The sequence below is a fragment of the Tinamus guttatus genome, unplaced genomic scaffold (genome assembly GCF_059628265.1).
Source record: "Tinamus guttatus ecotype Peru unplaced genomic scaffold, ASM5962826v1 Tinamus_guttatus_pri_ptg000629l, whole genome shotgun sequence".
NCBI classification, from domain to species: Eukaryota; Metazoa; Chordata; class Aves; order Tinamiformes; family Tinamidae; genus Tinamus; species Tinamus guttatus.
The window spans coordinates 1317657-1343439 of record NW_028289163.1 but is presented as its reverse complement, the minus strand read 5'-3'; the positions used below and the strand labels follow the sequence as shown (position 1 = coordinate 1343439).

Here is a 25783-nt window from a genome sequence, read left to right as displayed (position 1 = left end):
GCCTCTTTCCGCCCGCCGCAAAGATGGCGGACGAGGCGACGCGGCGGGCGGTGGCGGCGCTGCCGCTGCTGCGGACGGCGGCGGGGCCGCGCGAGCGGGAGCGCTGGGCGCAGCGGCTCAAGGAGGAGCTGCAGGCGCTCATCAAGGTGGGCCCGCACCCCCGGCCTTCCCCGCTCCCCTGGCTGCTCCCCAGGTCCCTCTTGCCCCGAACCGCCCTCCAGTCGCTCCAAGATCCCCCCAGTCGCCTCAGGGTCCCCCCAGTTGTCCCATGTCCCCCTCAGTTCCTCCCTGTTCCCCCCACAGTTGCCTCAGTCCCTCTTGGCTCCTCTGGGTGCTCCCCAGGTCCCTCTTGCTCCGGACTCCCCCCGAGTTGCCCCAGCCCCCCCCAGTTGCCCCAATCCCTCCCCGGTTCTCCTGGGTGCTCCCAAAGTCCCCCTTTCCCCAGACCCCCCTCCAATTGCCCCAGGGTCCCCCTAGTTACCCCAGCCCCCCCCAGTTGCCTCAGTCCCTCCCCGTCTCCCCTGGGTGCTCCCCACATCCCTCTTGCCTCCGCCCCGCCTAGTTGCCCCAGGCCCCCCCAGACCCTCCCAGTTCCCCTCCCCAGTTGCCCCAGGCCTCCCCAGTTGCCCCATTCCCTCCCTGGCTCCCCTGGGTGCTCCCCAGTTCTCCCCTGCCCCAGTCCCCCTCTCCCCCCTTTAGTTCCCCCAGGCGCCGCCCCAGTTGCCCCAGTCCCCCTGGGCCCTCCCCAGCCCCCCAAGTTGCCCCGTCCCTCCCCACCTCAGGGCGGCCCCGCAGGGGCTGCCGGTGGGGACGGGCGCGGGGGCCTCCATCCGCCGCCGTTCCCATCCCGCGGCCCCCGCAGTACGTGGAGAACAACAAGAGCGCCGACAACGACTGGTTCCGCCTGGAGTCCAACGCGGACGGCACGCGGTGGGTGAGCGGCGGCGCCCGTGACGAGGTGACATCGGCACCCGCGCGTCCTGGCGCCGGGGGGTGGCTGCTGCCAACGCCGCCTCTCCTGCAGGTGGTTCGGGAAGTGCTGGTACATCCACGACCTGCTCAAGTACGAGTTCGCCATCGAGTTTGACGTGAGTGCGGCCCGGAGCACGCGGGGGACGCGGCAGGGGACGGCCGGCGGGGACGGGCTCCCTGCAGCGCCGCTCCCTGCCGCCAGATCCCCGTGACGTATCCGGGCACTGCTCCCGAAATCGCCATTCCGGAGCTGGACGGGAAGACGGCCAAGATGTACAGGTCTGGGGGACGCGGGGGACGGTGCCTGGGGGCGCTTAACCGACTCGGGGGTCACTTCCCGGGTCTGGGGCCGGTTCGTGCTGGCGCTCGGGATGGGCTCCCTGTCCAGGGGAGCTCACGGCTCCGTCGTGTCCTCCGCAGAGGAGGGAAGATCTGTCTGGACGACCATTTCCGACCGCTGTGGGCCAGGAACGTGCCCAAGTTCGGCTTGGCGCATCTCATGGCGCTGGGGGTGAGTGCGGGCGAGCGCCAGGGTGACGTGGGGCCGTTGTCACCGCGAGGCCGCTCACGGCCCCCACTGCCCTCCCGCAGCTGGGCCCCTGGCTGGCCGTGGAGATCCCCGACCTCATCGCCAAGGGCCTCGTGCAGCACAAGGACAAGTGACGGCAGCGCCGGGGACTGTCTGCAGGGACCATTCCTGCTCCGTGGCAGAGCCGCGTCCGTGCGCCCCGCGCGGTTCCTGCTGCTTCTCCAATAAAGGCTGCGCCTGCTCCCTGCCTCGCTGCTCTTCTCTGGGGCTGAGGGTCCCCTCGGTCCCCCTGGGGCGCTGGGGGCTGTGAGTGTCCTGCTGGCGGTGGCCCTGGCCCCTTGAGGGGGAGCAGCTTTGGGGTGTCCCTGAGGCATTTCAGGATACACTTTCTGGATACCAGTTCCCTCCTCGAGGCTGTTTTTAGGACCACCTTCGAGCGCTTCCTTCTTAGCTGGAGGTGCCCTGCGGCCCCCCGCTCTGCGCGCCAGGGGAGAGGGACGCTGGCCCTTTAAGAAGACGGGAGGGAAGCGCTGGCTCTTTAAGGGCGGGATGGGGGGGGGGGAGCGACGCCGCGCGGTCTCCATGGCGACGCAAAGGCGTCAGCAGTGGGGCGGGGCCGGCGGCGGCGCATGCGCGGCGCGGCGCGTGAGGCCGCCGGGGGCCGGGCAGCGCGGAGGGAGGAACAAAGATGGCGGCGGGCGCTGCGGGAGTTGTTGCCATGGCGCCCCGCAGGCGGTAGGGGGGGGCGGGGGGCAGCGACCCCCGCGGGGTGTGGGGGGGGGGGAGCGAGGCGGGGGGGCGGCGCGGGGTCCCTCGTCCCCCCTCCACCCCGTGCCCGGTGCTGCCCGGGGCGGGGGACGGTGCCCGGGAGGGGACACGGGGCGGGGGGGCGGGGGACGGCGCCCGCGGGGGACAAGGCCAGGCCGGGCTGAGGGGAGGGGGGCAGGGGACGTGTCCCGGGTTGGGGACAGGGACAGTCTGGTCTGGGGTTTGTTCTGGGAGGGGGGGACAAGGCCACATAGGACAGGGGACATGTCCCAGATGGACACTGCGTGGGGACAAGGGACATGTGGGGTTGGGGATGTGCCTGAGGTGGGGACAGTGCCCGGGTGGGACGTGGGGTGGGGGCCAGGGCCGGGGAGGGTTCGTGATGGCTCCTGGATGGGACACGGGGTAGGGGACACGTCCAAGCAGGGGACACGGCTCGTGTAGGGCCAGGGGTCAGGAACAAGGCCAGGAAGGTCAGAGGACACGTCCGGAGTGGGACATGGAGGAGGGTAACAAGGACAGGAGGGCTGGGGCTGTGGCCGAGGTAGGACACAGGCGGGGACAGGGCTGGGGATGGTGCCCTGGTGGGTCAGGGCTTGAGGGCCAGGGCCAGGCAGGGGACATGTCCTGGTGGGGACAGGGCCAGGCAGGGGACATGTCCTGGGGGGGACACAGCGTGGGGGACAGGGCCAGGGCCAGGCAGGGGACATGTCCTAGGAGGGACAGGGCCAGGGCCAGGCAGGGGACATGTCATAGGGGGGACACGACGTGGGGGACAGGGCCAGGCTGAGCAGGGGACATGTCCTAGGGGGGCCAGGGCCAGGTCCAGGCAGGGGACATGTCCTGGGGGGACATGGGGAGGGGGACAGGGCCAGGTTGAGCAGGGGACACATCCTGGGGGTGACATGGGGTGGGCAGCAGGGCCAGGCTCGGCAGGGGACGTATCCTAGGGGGGCCAGGGCCAGGCAGGGGACATGTCCTAGGGGGGACAGGGCCAGGTCCAGGCAGGGGACATGTCCTGGGGGGACATGGGGAGGGGGACAGGGCCGGGGCCAGGCAGGGGACATGTCCTAGGGGGACATGGGGAAGGGGACAGGGCCAGGTTGAGCAGGGGACACATCCTGGGGGTGACATGGGGTGGGCAGCAGGGCCAGGCTAGGCAGGGGACGTATCCTAGGGGGGACAGGGCCAGGCAGGGGACATGTCCTAGGGGGGACAGGGCCAGGTCCAGGCAGGGGACATGTCCTGGGGGACATGGGGAGGGGGACAGGGCCAGGTTGAGAAGGGGACACATCCTGGGGGTGACATGGGGTGGGCAGCAGGGCCAGCAGGAGGGTGCCAGAAGCCCCGGTTCCCTCCGCGCTCCTCGTCCCGGCCCGTGGCGCCCAACCGCTCGATGCCGGCGGGGCGCTCACGTGTCCCCAAGGCTCTACCGCGTCCCCGTCCCGCGGGCCCGGGAGGTGCCGGCGGCACCCGGAGCTCTCCTTCCCGCCCCGCAGGGCCGTCGCCGACGGGACCCAGCGTCCCCGGAGCCGCCGCGGCGCGGTGTGAGCCCGGAGCCGGCGGGGACGAGCGGCCCTGGGCGCGAGAGAGGTGCGTGTCCCCCCCCGGGGCGCCGGCGCATCCCGCCCGGATTCGCCTGGAGCTCCGGCGCGTCTCCCCGCAGGCTCCTCCTCTCCGGCGCCCCGCGATGCCGCAGGCCTCGGAGCACCGCGGCGGCCGGGCCCGGGAGCTGGCGGCGGTCGCGGCGCAGCCCAAGGCCGCCTCCAAGCTGCCCAACGGCCACCGGGCGCTGAGCCAGGAGCGCCATGCGGCCGCGCTGGCCTCGGCCGCCAACGGGCTCTCGCCGGCGCCCAAGCTGCGTTTGCTGCCGCCGCGGCCCGGCCCGCTCGACGAGCGGGGCAAGAAGCCGGAGCTGGAGCGGGGCCGGGCCTCGAAGCGCGGCGCGGCGGCCGCGCGCCGCGGGCCCGTCAAGGGCGACCACGGCGTGCGCGTGCCCGGCGCCGTGCCCGCCAGCGCCTCCTTCTCGCTGCCCGCTGCTGGCCCCGGGGCGCCGCGCGAGCCCGAGCGCCGCGGCACCAACCTGGCCCGCTCCAAATCCGTCAGCATCGGCGACCTGAGCCAAAGCGGCGGCGGCGGCGGGCGCGCCGAGGACGTGGCGGCGGCGCTGAGCCGCCTCGTGCTGCGCGACGGCGGCCACCCGCGCGGCGCCCTGGCGCTCAAGAGGAGCTCCTCGCTGCGCCGGGTCAACGTGGCGCCGGGCCTGGACGGGCGGCCCGCGGCGCCGCTGCTCTCCGTGCGGCCCGAGCCCGACGCGCAGGACGGTTTGGCGCCCGCCAGCCCGGCCCGCGGCCGGCCCGACGAGAAGGCGTCCGCTGTAAGAGCCGGGGGGACGCGGCGCTCGCGGTCGCGGCGGTAGCGGCTTCGTTGCCGTCTCCTTGTGGGCACAGGGCACCTCGTTACATCCCCTTGATCCAGTCTTCCTTGCGTCATGCCGGCTTGGGGACACGGGCACCCACGGGAGCGTTTCCATGGATGCTCCTTGCCCACAGGAGCAGCCGGATCCCGTCCCCTGGATCCCGTCCTTCGTGGTCCCCAGGGCCACGGGGAGGTTGGGTGCCCATGGCCGGGTGACACCCAGCGCTGTCCCCAGCCACGTGGCCCTGCGTGGGACGGGCTCAGCGGTGGCCTGTCCCCCGGAGGAGGCCGCTCTCCCGGGACCGCCCTCGCGGGCGCGTTTTCCTTCGCTCCGTGTTCTCCGAGCCCCCCCTGTCCCCAAGGTGGCTCTCCCGCTAATTAATCCCCCCGGGATGAGCCTCGAGCGAGGCCCAGAATAGCCAGGGGAAATCGGCTCAGCTAATGAGCTGCAGCTTAACGAGGCGCGGGGAGGGTCCCGGCGGTGCCGGCGCCGCAGTCCCGGCCCGGAGCCGCTCCGGAGCGATGCCGGGGCTGCAGGGAGCGCCGCTGGCGGAGCTGCCGCGCAAGCTGCACCGCACGCTGGCCTCCAAACGGGAGCTGCAGGGCAGAGGCGCCGACATCTCCGAGTCCGTGGTGCACACGGCCGTCATGGGGCTGCTCCTCATGGGCAGCGAGGTAAAGCCGCGCTCCGGATCGGAGCCGCGCGCCCGGCAGGGACGGCCACGTTCCGGCAGCGGCTCCGGAGCCGCGCGGCCGGCAGGGATGGCCGGGCGGGCACCGGCGAGGGGCAGGCAGCGATTCCGGCTGTCCGTCCGCCCGGGTGTAGGGAGCGGGAGGAGCCGCCGGCTCCCTGGAATTGGTAGGTCTGGTCGCGGAGGCTGTTCCCGCTGGGATGGATCCCGCCGCGCTCCGGCCTCACTGCCGTTCCCGCGTGTTCCCGCAGACCCATCACACGCTGCTCCTGGGCTCTGGCCACGTCGGACTCAGGAATCTGGGCAACACGGTAAGCCCCCGGCATTCCCTGTATCCTGTCTCCGATATTCCCTACGTCTTTCTATATATAGGGAATTCCAGCATTCCCTATATGCCGCACCTAGCATTGCCCGTATGCCGTGCACAGCATTCCCTACATCCCACACCTGGCATTCCCTGAATCCCACACCCAGCATTCCTGTCTCCGGTATTCCCTGCATCTTTCTCTATATAGGGAATCCCAGCATTCCGTATATCCTGCACCTAGCATTCCCTGTATGCCGTGCACAGCATTCCCTACATCCCACACCTGGCATTCCCTGCATCCTGCACCCGGCATTCCCTGTATCCTGTGTCCGGTATTCTCTGCGTCCCTATATATATAGGGAATCCCAGCATTCTCTGCATCCCGCAGCCGGCATTCCCTGTATCCCATGCCCAGCATTCCCTATGTGCCACCCACAGGGCCCTCACGTCCCCCCTGTGCCCATGGGAGCAGTCCGAGCGCTCCGCTCTTCCCAGGGCCACTCCCTTCCTAGGCCTCGTATCCATCTCCCGGGTTTCCCGGCCAAGGCAGGCGGCTCCCGGGAGCGTCCGCATCCCGGGTGGCAGGGAGGGATCCCCGGGGGATGCCAGGAGCGCGTGGGCACATGCGGCCGGCGCCTTCTCTCGGCAGTGCTTCATGAACGCCGTGCTGCAGTGCCTGAGCAGCACGCGGCCCTTGCGGGACTACTGCCTGCGCAAGGAATTCCACCAGGAGCCTCCCGGCGGCCCCCGCGCCCCGCAGGAACTCACCGAAGGTGGGTGCTGCGCCCGGGCGCCCGCTAATCCTCCCCGCTGACCTCTTACATAAACGCCCTGCCCTGCCCGGACGCCTGGGCCCCGCCGTTACGTAACCGCGGAGCTCGCGAGCGGCGCCGCGTCCGGCTTCGGCACCGGGCGTCCCGGCCCCGTCCCGCGGGATCCGCGTGGAAGGAGCGCGGGGGGAAGCGGCGCTGACGCCCGGGCTCTCCTGCAGCGTTCGCGGACGTCATCAGCGCCCTGTGGCACCCGGACTCCACGGAGGCCGTGAACCCCGGGCGCTTCAAGGCCGTCTTTCAGAAATACGTCCCGTCCTTCACGGGCTACAGGTTGGATTGGATCCGAGAGCGCCCGCGGGCAGAGGGAGGGATGCAGCACCCGGGACACCCTCCCTGGGTGCTGGCAGGGGACGCTGGCACCTCGTGGGGACACAGGGAGGGACCCCCCAGGCTCCGTGCCCGTGCGGAGGCTCCCGGAATGCGGGACGAGCCCCGGAGCTGGCGGAGGCCGGAGGCACCCACGGGTGCTGACGGGCCGGTCCCCGGCGCAGCCAGCAGGACGCCCAGGAATTCCTCAAGTTCTTCATGGACCGGCTGCACGCGGAGATCAACCGGAAAGGCCGCAAGACGCCCAGCATCCTGTCGGACGCCAAGCGGCCCTCGGTGCTGGAGGACCCGGAGCTGCTGAGGTGCCGGCGCCGGCGGCTCCGTCGCTCGGAGGCCGCGCGCGGAGCGGGCCGGCGCTCCCCGTGCGCGTGTCCCGCGTCCCCGACGCTCTGCTCTTCCCCGCAGCGACGACGAACGCGCCAACCAGATGTGGAAGCGGTACCTGGACAGGGAGGACAGCAAGATTGTGGGTGAGCGCGGCGCTCGCGCGGCCCTGGCACCCAAGGGCGGCCAGCGGGACCCCGGGGTGCCCTGGCGGGTGGCCCCGCTCCGCCTGGCCTCAGGGTGTCCCCTGTCCCCCCAGATCTGTTTGTGGGGCAGCTGAAGAGCTGCCTCAAGTGCCAGGCCTGCGGCTACCGCTCCACCACCTTCGAAGTGTTTTGCGACCTCTCCCTGCCCATCCCAAAGGTAGGGGACAGCAGGGAGAGCGGGGAGGGTCCCCTGTGCCTTCCCCAGCCCCTGCCCCGTCCCCGTTGTCCCCTGTGTGTCCCTGGCTGAGCCCCGTCGCTGTCCCCTCTGCAGAAAGGCTTTGCTGGCGGGAAGGTCTCGCTCCACGACTGCTTCAGCCTTTTCACCAAGGAGGAGGAGCTGGACTCGGAAAACGCTCCGGTGAGAGGCCCGTGTTCGGCCCGGGCGGGACAGGCTGCGAGGGCACGGGGCTGGCGCCGGCCACGGGACACCCGGGCCGCTCTTAGCGGCGTCCTGTCCCCAGCAGGTCTGTGACAAGTGCCGGCAGAGGACGCGCAGCACCAAGAAGCTCACGATCCAGCGCTTCCCCCGCATCCTGGTGCTCCGTATCCTTTCTGGCCGCGCCGGGGCTGGGAAACCCTCGGGAGGCTCCGTGCCAGCGGTGCCACCGGGGGGACGGGCAGGGGGCACGGCCACGGGCAGAGCTTGTCCTGCTCAGGCACCAACTGGGATGTGCCCAAGTCATAGCCCAGCGGGAGCCAGCGTGAAGCTTCCTTTGCTTGTCCCCTCCATGGGGAGGTGGCACCTGGTTCCGCTCCGGTCCTTCCCGATCCTTAACCGGAGCCCCGCAGACCTCAACAGGTTCTCCACCACGCGCTACTCCATCAAGAAATGCTCCGTTTTCGTGGACTTCCCCCTGCAGCAGCTCAACCTGAAGGAGTTCGCCAGCGAGAAGGCGGGTGAGGAGGCAGCGCGGCCCGCGCGGCGCCCGGCGCCACGAGGCCGGCACGCGGCGGTGACGCCGAGCGCGGCCTCCCTCCCGCAGGCAGCCCCGTGTACAGCCTGTACGCGCTGTGCAACCACTCGGGCAGCGTGCACTACGGCCACTACACCGCCTTCTGCAGGGACCAGGCCGGCTGGCGCGTCTACAACGACTCCCGGTAGGTGCCACCCGCGGCGGCGGCGGCGGCGTCGCGGTGGCGGCGGCGCTTCGGTGACGCCCGCGGTCGCCGCGCAGCGTGTCGCCCATCAGCGAGAACCAGGTGCCGTCCAGCGAGGGCTACGTGCTCTTCTACGAGCTCGACGAGCCGCCGCGCAAGAAGCCCTGAGCCCGCGGCCGGCCGCGACCCTCTTACCTCAGCCGGGGCGCGGGGACGGGGGCGCAGCCGCCGCGGGGACGGGGACGGTCCCCCGCGTCCCCCGCGCCCGGCGCCGCCCCCGCCACCCCCCCGGCGCGGGGCTTTGTACATAGGACGAGTGTGTAAATACCCCGGAGCTGCCCCGGGCATGGGGCTTTTGTGAATAAATTTACTAAAAAAAAAAAACAGAGATTTGGGCAAATTTGGTGGCACAGGCGCTGGGGTCCTGACAGTGCGCGGGGGCGGGGCTAATGACGAAGGGGCGGGGCTTAAGTAAGGGCGGGGGTTGAGTGGAAGGGGCGGGGCCAAGAACTGCGAGGTTGATGCTGAGGGGCGGGGCTTGTTTGGGTCAAGTGTCGCGCCTGATGAGGGGGCGGGGCGAGTGGAGGAAGGGGCGGGGTTTGTGGGCTCACGATGCCGCCCATAAGAGGGGGTGCAGGGGCGGGGCTTGCGCTGGGGGCGGGGCCAGGTCCGCCGCGGGCGCGGCCGCTGTATCTCGGCCCAGCGCGGCCGCCGTCCGGCCGTGTCCATCCGCGCGCTCCCATTGGCGCGCAGCGCCTCCGTCCCGCCCCCCCGCCCCTTGCCCGCGATGGCGGAGGCGGGGCGGGCTCCGGGCCGGGCCCCACGCGCGTCCCGCCGCCTCCCCGCGCGGCCCCGCCATGCCCCGCACCGTGGCCGTGGTCGGCGGCGGCATCAGCGGCCTGGCCGCCTGCTACCACCTGACCCGCGGCCCCGGGGCGCCCAAGGTGAGGGCGGGGGGCCCGGGGGCGGCGCGGCGACATGGACGGGGGTGGGGGACGTGGCGAGCTCGGGGTGTCCCCAGGGTGTCCCCGGCATCCTGGGGTGTCCCCAGGGTTTCTGGCGTTCTGCGGTGGTCTAGGGTGGCCCTGGGTGACCACGGTGTCCCCGGGGTGTCCCAAGGGTGTCCCCGGTGTCCCCAGGATGTCTCTGGTGGTCTGCGGTGGTCTAGAGTGTCCCCAGGTGGCCACAGTGGCCCCAGAGTGTCCCCAGGGTGGCCTCGGCGTCCCGGTGTGTCCCAAGGGTGTCCCTCATGTCCCCAGGGTGTCTCTGGCGGTCTGGGGTGGTCTAGGATGGCCCCGGGTGGCCACAGTGACCCTGGGGTGGCCCCAGAGTGTCCCCAGGGTGGCCCCGGCGTCCCGGGGTGTCTCAAGGGTGGCCCCCATGTCCCCAGGGTGTCTCTGGTGGTCTGCGGTGGTCTAGGGTGGCCCCAGGTGGCCCCAGAGTGTCCCCAGGCTGGCCTCGGCGTCCCGGGGTGTCCCAAGGGTGGCTCCCATGTCCCCAGGGTGTCTCTGGCCATCTGGGGTGGTCTAGGATGGCCCCAGGTGGCCGTGGTGTCCCCAAGGTGGCCCCAGAGTGTCCCCAGGCTGGCCCAGGCATCCCGGGGTGTCCCAAGGGTGTCCCCTATGTCCCCAGGGTGTCTCTGGCGGTCTGGGGTGGTCTAGGATGGCCCCGGGTGGCCACAGTGACCCTGGGGTGGCCCCAGAGTGTCCCCGGGGTGTCCCCCATGTCCCCAGGGTGTCTCTGACGGTCTGGGGTGGTCTAGGGTGGCCCCGGGTGGCCATGGTGACCCTGGGGTGGCCCCAGAGTGTCCTCAGGGTGGCGCCGGTGTCCCAGGGTGTCCCAAGGGTGGCCCCCATGTCCCCAGGGTGTCTCTGGCCATCTGGGGTGGTCTAGGATGGCCCCAGGTAGCCGTGGTGTCCCCAGGGTGGCCCCAGAGTGTCCCCAGGATGGCCCCGGCATCCCGGGGTGTCTCTGGCGGTCTGGGGTGGTCTAGGATGGCCCCGGGTGGCCACAGGGACCCTGGGGTGGCCCCCAGGACGTCCCTGGCATCCTGGGGTGTCCCCGGACTGCCCGCGGTGCCCGCGCTGGCCCTGGCACCCGCTCCCGCTCCAGGTGGTGCTGCTGGAGGGCAGCGCCCGGCTGGGCGGCTGGCTGCAGTCCACGCGCACCGAGGACGGCGCCGTGTTCGAGCACGGACCCCGCGGCATCCGCCCGGCCGGAGCGGCGGGCAGGGACACGCTGCGCATGGTAGGGACAGCGGCACCGGGAAGGGGCTCGGGGCGCCGGGGCTCGTCCCCAGGGCGGCTCCCGTGTCCTTGGTGCCACCCCGACGCCATCGTCCCCCGCGTCCCCGCAGGTCTCCGAGCTCGGCCTCGAGGGTGACATCCTGCCCGTGCCCGGGGACCACCCGGCCTCCAGGAACCGCTTCCTCTTCGTGCGCGGGGCTCTGCACGAGCTGCCCTCGGGCCTCCGGTAAGTGCCGGGCGCCGGCGCCGCGGGGACGGCCCGGCCCCGGCGTCACCCTGCGCCCGTGCCCGCAGGGCCCTCGTGCGGCCCGTGCCGCCCTTCTCCCGCGCCCTGCTCTGGAGCGGCCTGCGTGACTTGGTGGCCCCCGCGGGCACCCAACCCGACGAGAGCGTCCACTCCTTCGCCCGGCGCCGCTTCGGCGACGAGGTGGGAGCCTGCGCGCGCCGATAGCGCCCGGGCCTTATCAGGGCCCTGCAGCAAAGCCCGGGGGCCCCGCGGGGACCGCGCTCAGCCCGTGGGCGTCCCGCAGGTGGCCGACATCTCCATGGACAGCTTGTGCCGCGGGGTGTTCGCCGGGGACTGCCGCGAGCTGAGCGTGCGCTCCTGCTTCCCCGCGCTCTTCGAGGCCGAGCGGCGCCGGCGCTCCGTGCTCCTGGGCACGGTGCTGGCCCGAGGTGAGACCCGGAGCGTGGATACGCGGGGCACGGAGGGGACACCCAGGTGTTGGCACCTGCAGCTTGCCGGGGCGCTGGCATTGCCACCTGGAGGATATAGGGACGCTGGCACAGCCACAAGTGCATAGAGACCGAGGGGGACACCTCGGTGTTGTGGGCACCCTGGTGCTGTCCCCTGCAGCGTACAGGGACGTGGGGGACACCTCGGTGTTGTGGGCACCCTGGTGCCATCCCCTGCAGCGTGCAGGGACATGGGGGACACCTCCGTGTTGTGGGCACCCTGCTACTGTCCCCTGCAGCGTGCAGGGACGTGGGGGACACCTCGGTGTTGTGGGCACCCTGGTACTGTCCCCTGCAGCGTGCAGGGACGTGGGGGACACCTCCGTGTTGTGGGCACCTTGGTACTGTCCCCTGCAGCGTGCAGGGACGCGGGGGACACCTCGGTGTTGTGGGCACCCTGGTACACCCTCGGTGTTGTCACATGTGGCACAGGGCACGGCCACCGCTCCACACAGTGCCCTGGGGAGGGGACCCGGGTGCCCAAATGGCCTCTCCGTGCCCGCAGGGCCCAAAGTCACCGAGGCCGAGGCCGAATCACCGCTGAGCCAGCGGGCACGGGCCGAGCGCTGGAGCCAGTGGTCGCTGCGGGGCGGCGTGGAGAGGCTGCCCGAGGCGCTGGGCGCCGTCCTGCGGGCGCGCGGCGTGGAGCTGCGGTGCCACGCGGCCCTGCGGCGCCTGCGCCGCGGCCCCGCCGGCGCCTGGCAGGTAAGAGCCGGGGCGGCGGGGCCGGGCCGCGAGCCCCGCGCCTCCCCGCTCAGCCGCCTCCTGCCCCGCAGCTCGAGCTCGACGACGGCACCGTGACGGCCGAGCACGTGGTGAGCGCCATCCCGGCTGCAGGTAGGGCACGGGGACGCCCGGAGGCGCCCGGACGCCTGGGCCCCGCTCCGTGGCCACGCGCCCGACGGCTCTCTGCTTGCAGCCCTGGCCGCCGCGCTGCCCGCCGAGGCCGAGCCGCTGGCCCGTGAGCTGCGGAGCATCCCCGCCGTGACGGTGGCCGTGGTGAACCTGCAGTATGAGGGTGCCGAGCTGCCCGTCACGGTGAGACCGGGGCCACCCCCGCGCCCCCGCGGGGCCTCCGTGCCGCTTGGCACCGCCTTGTCCCTCTCCTCCCCGCCCAGGGCTTCGGGCACCTGGTGCCCTCATCCGAGGACAGCTCCGTCCTGGGCATCGTCTACGACTCGGTGGCCTTCCCGGAGCACGACGGCGCGGGCGCCGCCTCGGTGCGGCTCACGGTGAGCGGGGCCCGCGGCGGGCGCGGGGCTCCGGGTGCCAACCGGGGGCTCACGGGAGGCCACGCCGCTGCCGCAGGTGATGTTGGGGGGCGCCTGGTTCACGCGGAGCTTCGGGGACCCCGCGGCGGCGGCGCCGGACCTGCTGCTCAGCCGGGCTCGCGCCGCCGTGCGGGCGCAGCTGGGCCTCGAGGCGGCCCCGTCCCGCGCCATCGTCAAGGTGCACCAGGTGGGTGAGGGCATCGTGGGCGCACGGTGGCTCCGGGACGGGGGGCTCGGGGCTAACGGGCTGCTCCCCCCTCAGGCCTGCATCCCCCAGTACACGCTGGGCCACTGGCGCCGCACAGGTAAGGCCAGGGGGCTCTCGGGGGGCTGCCACGTCCCCCTGTGCCCCCAACGTCCCCGTGTGCCCCCAGAGAGCATCAACCGGTACCTGGCGGAGCAGGCGCTGCCCCTGAGCCTCGTCGGGGCGTCCTACGGCGGCGTCTCCGTCAACGACTGCATCGCGAGCGCCAAGGCGGCCGCCGGCCGCATCCTGGGGCCGGCAAGCTGAGCCTGCCCGTCTGTGACGCCCTGGTCCCCTTGGGACACCCTGGCTGTGACACCCAGGTCCCCTGGGACATCCTGGCTGTGACCCCCACGTCCTCTTGGGGCACCCCAGCTGTGACACCCATGAGGCTGACGAGGGCCCGGCGCTCTCTCCGTGGCACCGCCCCACAGCCGTAGGACAAAGTGTGATCTTTTTTAATTGAAAAACCCTTATAAAGGTCCAGGGAGCAGCTCATAAATAGAATAAATACCCACACGCTGGCAGCAGAGCCCGGGCACGCGCACCCCGGCCTCGGGCACCGCGCGCCCAGCAGCGCCGGGCGCCAGCAGCTTCCCTCCCCTCGCGCCGCTTGCCCCGGGCTCGTTCCTCCCCGCAGTCTCTACAGCAAAGGCAACAGCACAAGCCCGGCCCGAGGTCCGCAGCGCCCGCCGGGCACCGGCGCGTGACCCAGCTAGGGGGTCCCCACTCGGCGCCAGGAAGAGCCCATTTGTGACAAGCAAAGTCTTTGTCGGGGGGTGGCGAGAGCCAGGGGCTAGCGGGAGCCCTGTGCCACGCTCTGGTTGCCCCCGCCGGCCTCCTCTCCTGGCACAGCCGGGCTGGCGCTGACCCCCACCACGGCGGACGCTGGATCCGGCTGGGATTTGCCCTTCCCAAAGGCTTGGGGGCTGCCCTGGCTGCCTCCCGGGGCTGGCGGGGAGCTGGCGCCGTTGGCGTCGCCCCGGGTGCCGTTGGCCGCCCCGCCGCTCGCCGGACGGCGCGTGCTGCCCACGGGCGCTCGCGGGGCCTGGCTGAGCGCGCCGGGCACGTCGAGCCCCTGCGTCCCCCAGGCCGCGGTGGCGCGGGGCGACTTGCGCAGCATCTCCTGCCGCAAGAGGCTGGAGCTGCTCAGGTACCTGTGGCCCTCGTGGCCGGGCACGAGCCCCTTGCGGGCCTGGCCGGCGCGCGGGTCCGTGCCGATGTCCACCGTGAGGTTGGTGTAGAGCGGGCGCAGCTGCTTGGCGAGCAGCGCGTACGTGAGCGAGTTCATGCCGTCCTGCGTCCACATGCGCTGCGTGCGGATCAGCAGGTCGAACCTGGCGCGGGGCGAGAGCGTCAGCGCCCGCCCCGGCGCCCGCCCCGGCGCCCCGCGCGCCGCGGCGCCCACCTGTGCGGGTTCTCCTCGTTGCCCTTGTCGCTCTTGTGCTTCACCATCTTGTAGTGGCCGATGGAGACGGGCGGGCGGGCGATCTTCATGCCGGCCAGGCGCACCCTGCGGAGGGGACAGCGGTGGCACGGTGCCATCGCGCCGGCGGCATGGCCTGCGTCCCACCTGCCTGGCGCTGCCGCCCTCGGGTGCCACCCGCTCCGTACGGGAGCCGTCCCGGCGCGCTGGGGTGGCCGTGGCCGTCACCTCACCCAGTGATGTGGCCCCGAGGACCTACCTGAGCGGCTGGTGCCCCCCGCCAGGACATGGACACGCGGCGTGTCCCGAGAGCACAGGGTGAGAGGGGAGAGACCCATTGAGGGGACAGCCCAGAGCAGTGACAAGCCGGCAGGAGAAGCCCCCGGCCCAAAGGGAAGGACAAGAAGGGACAAGGAGGGACACGCTGCCACCCTGCCAGCACCGAGAGCCACGTGCGGCACCTCACCTGGTGGCAATGTCATCGTCCTCGCCCCCCCAGCCCCAGTACTCGTTGGGGAAACCATTGATCTTCATGTACTGGTCGGGGGTGAGCGCCGAGACGCCCCCGAAGTACTGCGGGTAGGGCAGGCTGCGGAGAGAGCGGAGCGGCGTGAGCCGGACGGAGGGGACAGGGGCGGCACCTGCGTCCCCGTGCGGCCGTGCCCGCGCTCACCTGTAGCCGAATTTGTTCATGGCCACGGAGACGTGCTTGGGGTTCCAGGGGTCGCACGTGTAGAGGTTGTGGTCGTTCTCCGGGATGAGGTCCACGTCGTGCAGGAAGAGACAGTCCCACTCCTCGTCCTTGAGCGCCTCCTTCACGCCCACGTTGAGCAGCTTGGCCCGGTTGAACGTGGAGTTTCCCGCCTGCGGAAAGGGGCGGTCGGGCGCCCGCCGGAGCCCCGGGGTGCCCGCGCGGAGCCCCCGGACACCCGGCTCACCTGGTGCACCACGTAGATGCCGTATTGGAGCTGCTGGCGCTGCAGGAAGGGGTGCAGGTAGTAGAGCAGGTGGCCCAGGTGGCTCTCGCGGTTGCGGTGCGGGATGACGATGGCCGTGCGGGAGCGGGGCTCGCAGGCGGGCGGCCGGTAGCGGCCGCCGGGGCTCACGGCCGGGTTCTTCGCCTGGATCTGCTCCAGCGTGGGCGCCCGGCTGAAGGTCACCGTCAACGGACCGACTGCGCGACAGGACGCACGGGGCTGGCACGCGAGCCCGAAGCGGGACCAAGGTGCCCCCCTGGTGCACCAAGGTGCCACGTCCCCTTCGCGCGCTCCTGGGGCTCCACCAGAAGGCCGGATCCAAGGGAAACTCCGCGGGCTCCAGCCATCCAAGGACAGCCCCAAGCTTCACCCCTTGCTCCTCGGCAGCCGAGCCGGCCCTTCCAGCCAAACCGGCTCTCCCAGGCCTTTCCGGAGCCGTTCCGAGAGGGTTTCTCACCCTCCTTGCAGCCCCTTTCTCTGCTCCAAACGGAGCCGCACGGCAGTGCCCGGAGGGTCTCGCAGGGTTATCGCTCCCGTGCGAAATCAAGGTTGCGCAAAGTCCAAAAACCCCCGGCACGACTCCCTGCGCTCCAGGCGACCTTCAACTCCGGGAGCCGCAGGGTTCGGCCTCTCAAAGCACCGTTTTCCTCCCCAAACCCCCCTGTCCCCTTTCTACTCACTGAGGTAGGGCGAGCGCTCGGGGCAGTAGGGCAGGGGCTCGGCGGGGTCGCCGCGGAGGGGCTCGCGCGGCAGCAGGCGGCTCAGGTTGGCGTAGACGTCGCGCGTGCGCGAGTAGTCGAAGACGGGGCTGCTGTCGCGGCCGAAGATGGACGTGAGGTTGCGGAAGCCGCCCAGCGAGAAGTAGGCCATGAAGGCGAACTGGAAGCCCACGAGCAGGGCCAGCGTGCAGGGCCGCTCCAGCAGGCGCCGCAGCATGGTGGCCGCGGACGGCGGCCGGGCACGGCGGCGGCCGGCGGCTCCTCACGTGGCGCCGGGGCGCCGGCGCGGCCGCATGGCCGGGAGAGCCGGGACGCTGCGGGACAGCGGCGCGGCACCGTCACCCCGGCGGCCCCGCGGCCACCACGGGGGGTCACAATTCCCAGACCTTCCTCTTCCCGTCCGTGGGGATCCAGCCTCATCCTGGGTGCTCCCAGCTCTGGTCCCGGCCCCATCCCGGGGAGGCTCCCGGCCCCTTCTCCATCCCAGGGGAGCTCCAGCCACGATGCCAGCCTGATCCCCGAGGACTCCCAGCCCCGATCCCTTCCTTTCCCCATCCCGGGGGCGGGCTCCAGCCCTGATTCCAGCCTGATCCCGGGTGTTCCCAGCCCTGGTCCCTTCTCCACCCGGGAAGGGGCTCGTGCCACATGGCTGACCCGCCCCAGGGGGGTTCCCGGTCCGATCCCGGTGGTTCCTATCCCCACCCGGCGGGGACGCCGGCCCCATCGCCGAGCCGATCCCAGCCTCGATCCCGGCCCCGGTTCCTTCCTTTCCCTGCCCCAGGGGGGCTCCAGCTCCAGTGCGAGCCTGGAGCCCGGCTGCTCCTGGCCCCATCCCGGGTGCTCCCAGCCCCGTTCCAAGCCCGATCCCGACTGCTCCCGGCCCCGATCCCGGCTGCTCCCGGCCCCGATCCCGGCTGCTCCCGGCCCCGATCCCAGTCCCGATCCCGGCTGCTCCCAGTCCCGCTCCAAGCCCGATCCCAGCTGCTCCCAGCCCCGCTCCAAGCCCCATCCCAGCTGCTCCCGGGCCCGCTCCCAGGCCGATCCCGGTTGCTCCTGGCCCCATCCCGGCTGCCCCCGGCCCCTCTCCCGCTCCCAGCCCCATCCCGGCTGCTCCCGGGCCCGCTCCCGCCCCCATCCCGGCCCACGGTACCGGCAGGCGCGGGAGCTTCAACCCCGCCCGTTCGCCGCCGCCGCCGCCATCTCGGAACGGAGCGAAGCGGGCGTGGGCGGGGCGCGTGACGTGGAGTGACGTAAGGGGCGGGGTGACGTAACGTTGCGGGAGGCGGGCCCGGGCTTAAAGGGGTCTGTGCCGGGTGCCAGGCGGAGCCGGGGGCGCCGAGGTCGGGGTGACCGCGACCAGGACCGGGGGACACGGAGGTCCCCGGGAGGCGACACCCACGCCGGGAGTTCCCGCCACCGCGCGCCACTGAGGAGGGGGCGTGGCTTATGGAGCCCCGCCTCTCGGGGGCGTGCCCGGAGCAACCCCGCCCACCTCTCCCCGTTGCCGCGGCAACGGCGCACGCCACCGCTCCCCACACACACACACCGGCCCCGCCTCTCTCTCCATGACGTCAGCGCGGAGCGGCGCTGTGATTGGGCGCGGCGCGCAGGGCCGGAAGCGGCGGCGGCGGCGGCCATGGCCGGGGGGTCCCGGTGCGGGCGGGACCCGTGCGGGGCGCTCTGCCTGCTCCTCACCTACCTCAGCGTGGCCTACGCCGACTACGTGGTGCTCGCGCACGTGCTGCTGCAGCCCAGCTTCCGCGGCAGGTACCGGGGCCACCGGCGGCGGCGGGGGGACGCGGCCGGTGCCACCGGGAGCCACCGCGGGGGGGGCTTCGAGAGGCCGCGTCGTCCTCCCCGCTGTCCTCCCCGACGCGTTCCGGGTCGGCCGCCGCTCTCCGCCGGGACCGGGGCTCTGGCTGTGCCGGTACCGGGGCTCTGGCTGTGCCGGTACCGGGGCTGTGGGGCCGCCGGTTCCGAGCTGCTCTCCCCCGCCGCCGCAGCCTGTGGTGCCCGGTGCACGCCGTGGCCTTCAACGTCGTCATCTTCCTGCTGCTCGCCTGCCACGCGCGCGCCGTCCTGGCCGACCCCGGTGAGCCCCGACAGCCCCCCGGGCCCCCCGGCGGGTGGCACCGGGTCCCCCCCGGCTGCCACAACGTGTCACCCCCTCTCACGGTGCCACCCGCCGTCCCCAGGCATCGTCCCCCTCGCCGGCACCGCCATGGACTTCTCGGAGCTGCGGGGCCGGCGCAAGGCCGAGCGGGTGAGCGCGGGCGCGGGGACCTGGGGACATGGGGACACGTGTGTGTGTGTGTGTGTCCCCTCCCTTTAACTGTCCCCTTTGCCCCGTGACAGAGCAACGAGGACTGGACCGTGTGCAACCGCTGCGAGACCTACCGGCCGCCGCGCGCCCACCACTGCCGCGTGTGCCACCGCTGCGTGCGCCGCATGGACCATCACTGCCCCTGGTAGGTGCCCGCGGGGACGCCGGGGACAACCCCTGCGCGGTGGCGCCCGCGCTGCCCGGCCGCCTGTGCCACCCCCAGGATCAACAACTGCGTGGGGGAGCTGAACCAGAAATACTTCATCCAGTTCCTGTTCTACACCGGTAAGCGATGGGGGGGCTGCGGGGGGACACCCGGACTCCTGGGCCCCCTGGCCGGGCTCTGTCAGGGGCCACGTGGAGCCGGTTCTGCCCAGGGAGCAGCAAATTCCCCCTTGGAAAACAGAGCGAGGACGGGGGGGTCCTGACTGCACTGGGGGCCCTGCCCGTGCCCATCGGGGTCCCCAAGGAGGGGACAGAGTCCCCGGCGCGGTGACAACGGGCTCCACGTGCCCCTTTGTCCCGCTCTGTGCCAGGCCTGGCCAGCGTCTACGCCGCGGGGCTGGTGCTGGCCGCCTGGCTGCGGCCGCCGGCCGGGAGCGCGACGGTGACGCCGGGGGACGTCCCCGCCAGCCGCGTGCAGACGTGAGTGCGGGCACCGCCAGGGCGCCGGCCCCCGCGCTGGCTCCGTCCCCGAGCCGCCGCGTCCCTGTCCCCTCAGAGCCCACTGCATCGTCCTGCTGCTGGAGTCCGTCCTCTTCGGCGCCTTTGTCACCGTCATTCTTTATGACCAGGTGAGATGGCGCTCGGAGGCGATGGCCTGGGCTGGTGGGGACAGCCGTGACGTCCCCGCCGCCGCGTCCGCAGGTCACGTCCATCATCACGGACGAGACCCCCCTGGAGCAGCTCCGCAAGCGGGTGCTGAAGGAAGCGGATCGGGAAGCGCCGCCCAAGCGGAAGCCCAAGCTGGCCCTGCTGCGCGACGTGTTCGGGAGAGGTGCGTGACGGGCACGGGGGACCTTTTCGGGTGACAAAGGGTGACCTGGTGATGCCGAGGCACCCGCGGCGGCTCCGCCGGCGTTCCTCCCTTCCCAGGCTGCGTGATCTGCTGGTTCTTCCCCTGGAACTGCGGCGCCCCGGCGGGCACGGGCCCCGCTTACAGCTACCTGCCCGACTACGACGTGTGAAACGGCAGCCGGGCACGCGCTCTGCGCCAGCAGGAGGGACACTTGGGGACAGCGATGGCAGCGTCGTGGGGCTGCCGTGGCCGCATTGAGGTGCTGCTCTAGGGCTTGTTCCCCTGGGACAGCCCTGTGCCACCCCCCAGGGAACAATCTGCAGCTGCCAGAGCTGCTGTAGGGGCACGTGGCACCCAGAGCTGTCCCCGTGGCACATTCGGGGCCGTGTCACCCCCTGCGCTGCCGCTTTGGCACAGCGGGTGCCAAACCGTACGGCGCCCGGGTGCTGCTGGGGACCCAAGGAGGGGGTTTGTGGCCTGGAATGTCCCTTAGGGCCCTTGGGGACAGGTGAGGAGCGAGGTTGGGCCCTGCGTGTCCCCGGCTCAGCTGCCCAGGGCTCCCTGCGCCAGCTGGAGCTGGGCCCGGGGAGCTGCAGCCGGGAAGGAGCTCCCAATAAATTCCCTTTTTTGGGAAGGCTGGTGGTGCCCTGTGTTATTGGCACATAGTGACAGAGGGGCCCAGACTTGGGTCACCCCTGTGCGGTTGGGGTTGTTCAGCGCTTGGCACCGGCTCGGGGCAGCCGGGACCCGTTCCCGACTCCGCTGATGGAGCCCAAGGGCAGTGATGCCACCCGAGGTGGCCGCCAGGCCTTTCCCCGGACGCCTGGGCCCCGCGGGCCGCGCTCAGCGGCACCCTGAGGCCACGGCTGGATTCGCAGCGAGTTGATGCAGCCGCAGCTGCGCCAGGCACCGCGCGCCCGGTGCCAGGCCGTGCCCTGGCATGAACCACGCACGCACGTGGAGTCCATAAATAGCTTTAAATAAGGGCGAGCGCCCGGCCGCAGAGGGGACACGCGGAGCGGGGAACGGGGCCGCGCGCCCTGGGCACTGCCCGCGCCTCCGACACCTCCCCAAATAAATTAGAGCTCCAAGAGCTGCTCCGTGCGCGGAGCCTGGAGCCAGCAGCAACCTGGGGTGAGGGGGTGACAGCAACGAGGGGGGACCCTGAGACCTGCCCAGGGAGATGCCCCCTTTTCTGGGTGCCCCTTTTGGCAGCGGGGGACCCGGAATGGGCCTGGATGGCGGCTGGAGAGGGGGGCTGAGGTAGTCACGGTTGCGCCGTGTGGCCTGTCCCACACGCGACACGAGTCCGGCAGGGCTCAGCCCGTGGGGGCTGCCCGGTGATGCCCCCGCTCCCAGCGGGCAATAAATAACCGAATAAATAGAGCGCCGTGGGACGAGCCCCCCGTCATCCGGGGGCGCCGGGGCTACTTGGAGCGCCGCCGGCTCCGCAGGATCTCCAGGATTTCGGCTTTCTGCTGCTCCCAGGCCGGCTGCGGGCGCCGCGGGGCGAAGAAGCTGTACTTGAGCCGCGGCGGGCGCCGCTCGTCCACCACGAGCGCCTGCAGCACCAGCGGCTCCCGCAGCGGCCCGCGCGCCGCCAGCGTCTCCAGGGCCTTGGTGGCCCCGCTGTAGCGCGCGGTGCCGCCGCCGCCGGGCAGCGCCACGTCGGTCTCGGAGGGCACCAGCACGTAGGCGCCGTTGAGCAGCGCGGCGCCGCCGGGCCGCCGCAGCGCCAGGAAGACGTCGCCGCGCTCGCCGGGCGCCGAGAGCTGCCGCACGCTGAGGTGCGTGGCGCCCGCGGGCACCGTCACCACGTCGTTGTAGCCGTAGCTGCGGGGAGGAAGGGGACGCGTGGAGGCGGCGGCGGTGACACCGGGGAGGCGGTGGCGGTGACACCGGGGAGCCGCCGTCGCCCTCCCCGCGTCCTTACCGGCCCTTGGCGAAGGAGCCGTAGACCTTGGTGCAGCTGGAGCCGTCGCCGCCGCAGCGCATGCACTTGTCGAAGCGCTTCTTGGAGCCAATGACGCCGTCGCAGCCGGCGGCCACGCAGCGGCCCTGCACGCACACGCCGGTGCTCTCGGGCGAGCAGGGCGTCCCGTCGGCCACCTGCGGGCAGCGGCACCGCCTCAGCACCCGTCCTGTCCCCACCACGGTCCCCCGGCCGGTGCCATCGCTCACCCGCGGCTCCAGCACGTGGTAGTAGCCCAGCGCCTCGGACTGGCACGTGAGCTTGCAGCGATCCTTGTCGGCGACGCCGCTGTAGCGCGGCACCCAGTCCATGGGCGCCGGGAAGCCCTTGAAGAGGTCGGTGCGGTAGTTGTAGGCAGCGCATTGCTGCTCCCGAAAGGTGAGGGCTGCAGGGGACAACGCGGGGACACCGCTGAGCTAAGGAATCACCCAATCCCAACGGTTTGGGCTGCTTTTTCCCCCAAAGCTGCCTCCTCCGCGGAGCGCTCGGGTTGGGATGATAGGGACCCGCCGCCCGCGCGTCCCCACTCACGCGTGGTGCCGGGGCAGGCGTCGACGTTGCAGGAGCGGAACTGCGCTCGCTTGCCCGTGCAGTACCTGCCGCCGTTGCGCGGCGCCGGCTTGGTGCAGGCGCGCCGGGAGAACTGCACGCCGCCGCCGCAGCTGCGCGAGCAGGCGCCCCACGCGCCCCACGGCCCCCAGCCGCCGTCCACGGGCGTCTGTGGGCAGGAGGTGGCAAACTGTGAGCTCGCAGGCCTGCAGACTTGCTCTCAAGCCAGCAAGCGTGCAAACTTGCAAGCGTGCAAACTTGCAAGCGTGCAAGCCAGCAAATTCCCAGGCCTGCAAGCGTGCGACTGTGCAAACTTGCAAACTCCCAAGCCTGCAAAATTGCAAGCCTGCAAGGGTGCAAGCTCACAAACATGCAAGCATGCAAGCTCACAAGGCTACCAGCTCCCAAGCCTGCAAGCGTGCAAACTGGCAAGCGTGCAAGCCGGCATATTCCCAGGCCTGCAAGTGTGCGAGCTCCCAAGCGTGCGAGTGTGCAAACTTGCAAGCTCCCAAACCTGCAAAATTGCAAGCCTGTAAGGGTGCAAACTCGCAAGCATGCAAACTTACAAGGCTACCAGCTCCCAAGCCTGCAAGCGTGCAAGCCAGCAAATTCCCAGGCCTGCAAGTGTGCGAGTGTGCAAACTTGCAAAGTCCCAAACCTGCAAAATTGCAAGCCTGCAAGGGTGCAAGCTCACAAACGTGCAAGTGTGCAAACTTGCAAGCTCCCAAGCCTGCAAAATCGCAAGCCTGCAAGGGTGCAAGCTCGCAAACGTGCAAGCATGCGAGCGTGCAAGCTCCCAAGCTTGCAAGGCTGCCAGCTCCCAAGCCTGCAAGCGTGCAAACTTGCAAGCTCCCAAGCCTGCAAAATCACAAGCCTGCAAGGGTGCAAGCTTGCAAACGTGCAAGCATGCGAGCGTGCAAGGTCCCAAGCATGCAAGCTTGCAAGGCTGCCAGCTCCCAAGCCTGCAAGCGTGCAAACTCGCAAACGTGCAAGCCTGCAAGCGTGCAAGGCTTCTGCCAGGATCGCCGCTCACCTCGAACGCCTTCATGTCGCCGTGGCCGAGGCACTGGCCGCTCATGCAGGTCTTGCCGGCGCCGCACGGCGTGCCGTCGGCCCAGGGGAAGTGCTTGGTCTGGCAGAGCGCGCGCCCGTTGGCGCGGCCCGTGCACCAGAGCGCGGCGCACGGCGGCTGCGGCCCGGGGCAGTGGCGCGACTCGGGCCCGAAGGCGAGCTGGCACTGCTGGTCCGCGTCGTACTGGCTACCCGGCAGCGCCGTGGGCAAGCGCAGCCACTCGGGGGGCTTGTCCAGGAGGCAGTGACCTGCGGAGGTGACACGGGGAGCGTCATTGCTTGGCCGTCGCTGGACCCCCCCGACAAGCAGAGCCCGTCCTTGCCGGAGCATCCCTGCCCTCCGGATCCTACCGTGGCCGTTGTCCAAGAAGTCGGTGATGAAGCGCGCGCTGCACGGGGACCACGTCTCCTCGGGGTCCATGGAGGACATCACCGGGGCCATCATGTGGCGCGAGGCGCCCGCGGGCCCGTTGAGCTCCTCGCAGGCCTTGGAGTCGTCGTGCAGCATGTTGAAGACGTGGCCTGCGCCGGGGGACAGGGCGAGGGCTCCGTGCCGGTCCCGCTCGGTGTCCCCACCCCGGTCCCGTCCCCCGCCGTCCACCCCCGTCCTCACCGAGCTCGTGCGCGGCCGTGAAGGCCGATTGCAGCCCGTCGTCCTCCACGATGGAGCAGCTCCGCGCGGGGTTGCACGCGGTGCCCACGTCGGCCATGCCCAGCGTGTTGCAGGTGGCCGCCCCGCACAGGTCCTGGGGACGGGGGGGGACACAGGCTGTGACTCCCGTCCGAGCCCTTGGGGACACCCAGGGAGCCAGGGGGCACCCGAACGCCCTGGGACTGCCCTAGGGACCCTGACAGCACCCAGAAGATAATGGATGTCCCAGAGCACCCCCCGCACCAGCACCCAAAAAATGTAGGGAGCCCCAGGGACCCAACAGGCACCCATAGACCCAGGGACATCCCAGGGACCCCATGAGCACCCAACCCTCCTAGGGACCCCCCGAGAGATCCAGCTGGCTCCCAAATACCCCAAGGATCCCAACCAGCACCATAAACATCCCCCCAACACCACCATGAGACCCGTGATACCTGGGGACATGACCCACGGGACCCCAACCAGCACCCGAACACAACGGGACATGCCCCATAGGATGCCAAACGGCACCCAAGCACCCTGCCATGTCACCCAGGCACCCCCAAAGCTCCCAACCCTCGGGGTCCCCAAGCGCCCGACCCCTCCAAGCACCCACCTGGCGGGTGAAGAGGATGGCGGTGTCGAAGTGCCGGGGACTGTCCTCGTCGGGGTCGTTGAGGTCCCTCTGCCACTCGCAGAAGTTGCGCAGCATCTGGGCGGCGTTGGAGGTGACGGGGGGCCCGGGGGTGCCCTCGCCCAGCACCAGCAGCCTGGTCACCAGCAGCTCCACGGGGTTGGCGAGGCTGGCGTGCCGGAAGGCCTTGGCGGCGGCCGCCAGCACCGTGAGCAGGTAGCGCTCGAGCCCCGCGCCGTGGAAGCGCGCCATCGACTCGTCCGCCACCACCAGCGTCTCCACGTAGCGCGGCACCGAGGCGAAGCGCTGCCGGGGAGGGGACAGGGTGCTGGGTGAGGGTGTCCCCTTGCTGTGTCACCTCCCATCACTGTAACAGCCCTTGCTGGCGCTCCTGCACACCGGTGTCCCTTGGCACCGTGCCAGCCCAAGGCTGATGACCCTCTGTGTTCCCTGAGCCTCGTGCCGGTCCCTGCCGCTGTCGCTTGTCCCGTGCCAGCCCGTGCCCGTGTCCCCTGCCACCCGCGGGGCTCCTGGCTCAGGGGAGTGTCACGACACCGGCCCGCGATGTCCCCTCCCCGGCCCGGCAGCACCCACGGTGCCGCAGCCGCGATGTCCCCGCCCCCGGGTTGTCCCCAGCTCAGCCTGGTCCTGGTCCTGTCACTCCTGTGTCCCCAGCCCATAGTATTCCATCCCAGTCCATCTCATCCTAGCTCATCCCATCCCGCTTTGTCCTGTTTTATCCTATCTTATCCCAGTCCAGTTCATCCCATCTCATCCCAGTTCATCCCATCCCATTTGCCTTGCTCCATCCAGTCCCTGTTCAACCCCATCCTGTCCCCCTCCACCTCATCCCAGTCTATCTTATCCGCTTCATCCTAGTCCAGTTCATCCTGCTCCATCCATTCCCGGTTCTAACGCATCCTGGTCTTCCCCGGTTCTTCTTATCCTGACTCGTCTCAGGCAGTTCTTCCCGTCCCGGTTCATCCTATCCCAGTTCATCCTATCCTGGTTCACCCCGTTCCGTTCCATCCCGGTCCGTCCCGGTCCGGCTGTACCTTGGCTCTCCTCGGGGCCGGTTCCGCCCGCGGCGGCGGCTCCGTCGCGGCTCCTTCTGGCGCCGTCACGGGGCACATGGGGCCCGGGTCCCCCGCGGGTCCCGGCGCTTGCTCGGGCGCGGCGGCCCCGGTGGCGACGCGCGGCCACGCGAGACGACAACACGCGGCGGCCACGAGCGCCAGGAGCGCGCGGCGCATGGCCCGGAACACGGCGGACACCGGGAGCCGCCCGGCCCGGCCCGGCCCGACCCGGCGCCTTTTAGCGGCCGGGGGCGGCGGGCGGGGAGAGGCGGAACCGGGCGGAACCGGGGCAGCCCCGGCGCTCGATCCCGCGCTGGCGGCGCGCCCGGGGATGACACGGGCCCCCCCGACCCCCCCGGCCCGGGAGCCTTTCCGGGAATACGCGTTCCCGAGGGAAAAGGGGGTGGGGGGATCCCG

General features: G+C 71.3%; 6 protein-coding genes across 7 annotated transcripts; 4 read left to right on the top strand and 2 right to left on the bottom strand.

The window, feature by feature from the left end:
• The first annotated feature begins 14 nt into the window (after window positions 1–14).
• UFC1 (ubiquitin-fold modifier conjugating enzyme 1) lies at window positions 15–1748 on the top strand. Its single transcript, XM_088535407.1, has 6 exons — window positions 15–146; window positions 863–930; window positions 1025–1088; window positions 1175–1251; window positions 1393–1483; window positions 1564–1748. Exons 1-6 carry the CDS (start codon window positions 24–26, stop codon window positions 1633–1635), a joined length of 495 nt encoding a protein of 164 aa, XP_088391533.1. The 5' UTR covers window positions 15–23; the 3' UTR covers window positions 1636–1748.
• A 2211-nt stretch (window positions 1749–3959) lies between these two features.
• Window positions 3960–8644, top strand: USP21 (ubiquitin specific peptidase 21). The gene is made up of 12 exons (XM_088535386.1): window positions 3960–4646; window positions 5631–5690; window positions 6336–6459; window positions 6678–6789; window positions 7011–7148; window positions 7252–7316; window positions 7430–7533; window positions 7648–7734; window positions 7841–7919; window positions 8166–8273; window positions 8360–8474; window positions 8552–8644. Exons 1-12 carry the CDS (start codon window positions 3960–3962, stop codon window positions 8640–8642), a joined length of 1770 nt encoding a protein of 589 aa, XP_088391512.1. The 3' UTR covers window positions 8643–8644.
• A 628-nt stretch (window positions 8645–9272) lies between these two features.
• PPOX (protoporphyrinogen oxidase) lies at window positions 9273–13239 on the top strand. Of its 2 annotated transcripts, XM_088535389.1 has the most exons (12): window positions 9273–9418; window positions 10587–10721; window positions 10831–10946; window positions 11015–11147; window positions 11251–11395; window positions 11970–12160; window positions 12232–12292; window positions 12375–12493; window positions 12574–12687; window positions 12764–12913; window positions 12989–13031; window positions 13101–13239. In XM_088535389.1, exons 1-12 carry the CDS (start codon window positions 9332–9334, stop codon window positions 13235–13237), a joined length of 1431 nt encoding a protein of 476 aa, XP_088391515.1. In that variant the 5' UTR covers window positions 9273–9331; the 3' UTR covers window positions 13238–13239. The 2 variants fall into 2 exon arrangements, with proteins under 2 accessions (XP_088391515.1, XP_088391516.1); XM_088535390.1 differs by lacking the exon at window positions 10587–10721 and having other exon boundaries at window positions 9274–9418.
• A 351-nt stretch (window positions 13240–13590) lies between these two features.
• Window positions 13591–16367, bottom strand: B4GALT3 (beta-1,4-galactosyltransferase 3). Its single transcript, XM_088535388.1, has 6 exons — window positions 16054–16367; window positions 15335–15570; window positions 15070–15260; window positions 14863–14985; window positions 14379–14483; window positions 13591–14307 (listed from the first exon to the last, which is right to left on the bottom strand). The coding sequence occupies exons 1-6, from the start codon at window positions 16307–16309 to the stop codon at window positions 13767–13769; spliced, it is 1452 nt and encodes a 483-aa protein (XP_088391514.1). The 5' UTR covers window positions 16310–16367; the 3' UTR covers window positions 13591–13766.
• A 1344-nt stretch (window positions 16368–17711) lies between these two features.
• LOC148592261 (palmitoyltransferase ZDHHC3-like) lies at window positions 17712–19608 on the top strand. The gene is made up of 9 exons (XM_088535402.1): window positions 17712–17859; window positions 18096–18184; window positions 18288–18355; window positions 18448–18560; window positions 18639–18700; window positions 18952–19060; window positions 19137–19209; window positions 19283–19412; window positions 19511–19608. The coding sequence occupies exons 1-9, from the start codon at window positions 17729–17731 to the stop codon at window positions 19600–19602; spliced, it is 867 nt and encodes a 288-aa protein (XP_088391528.1). The 5' UTR covers window positions 17712–17728; the 3' UTR covers window positions 19603–19608.
• Window positions 19609–20860: 1252 nt separating this feature from the next.
• On the bottom strand, window positions 20861–25543 carry ADAMTS4 (ADAM metallopeptidase with thrombospondin type 1 motif 4). Its single transcript, XM_088535484.1, has 9 exons — window positions 25346–25543; window positions 24273–24596; window positions 23639–23771; window positions 23377–23547; window positions 22988–23274; window positions 21937–22123; window positions 21615–21790; window positions 21367–21542; window positions 20861–21266 (listed from the first exon to the last, which is right to left on the bottom strand). The coding sequence occupies exons 1-9, from the start codon at window positions 25541–25543 to the stop codon at window positions 20861–20863; spliced, it is 2058 nt and encodes a 685-aa protein (XP_088391610.1).
• Between the last annotated feature and the right edge of the window lie 240 nt (window positions 25544–25783).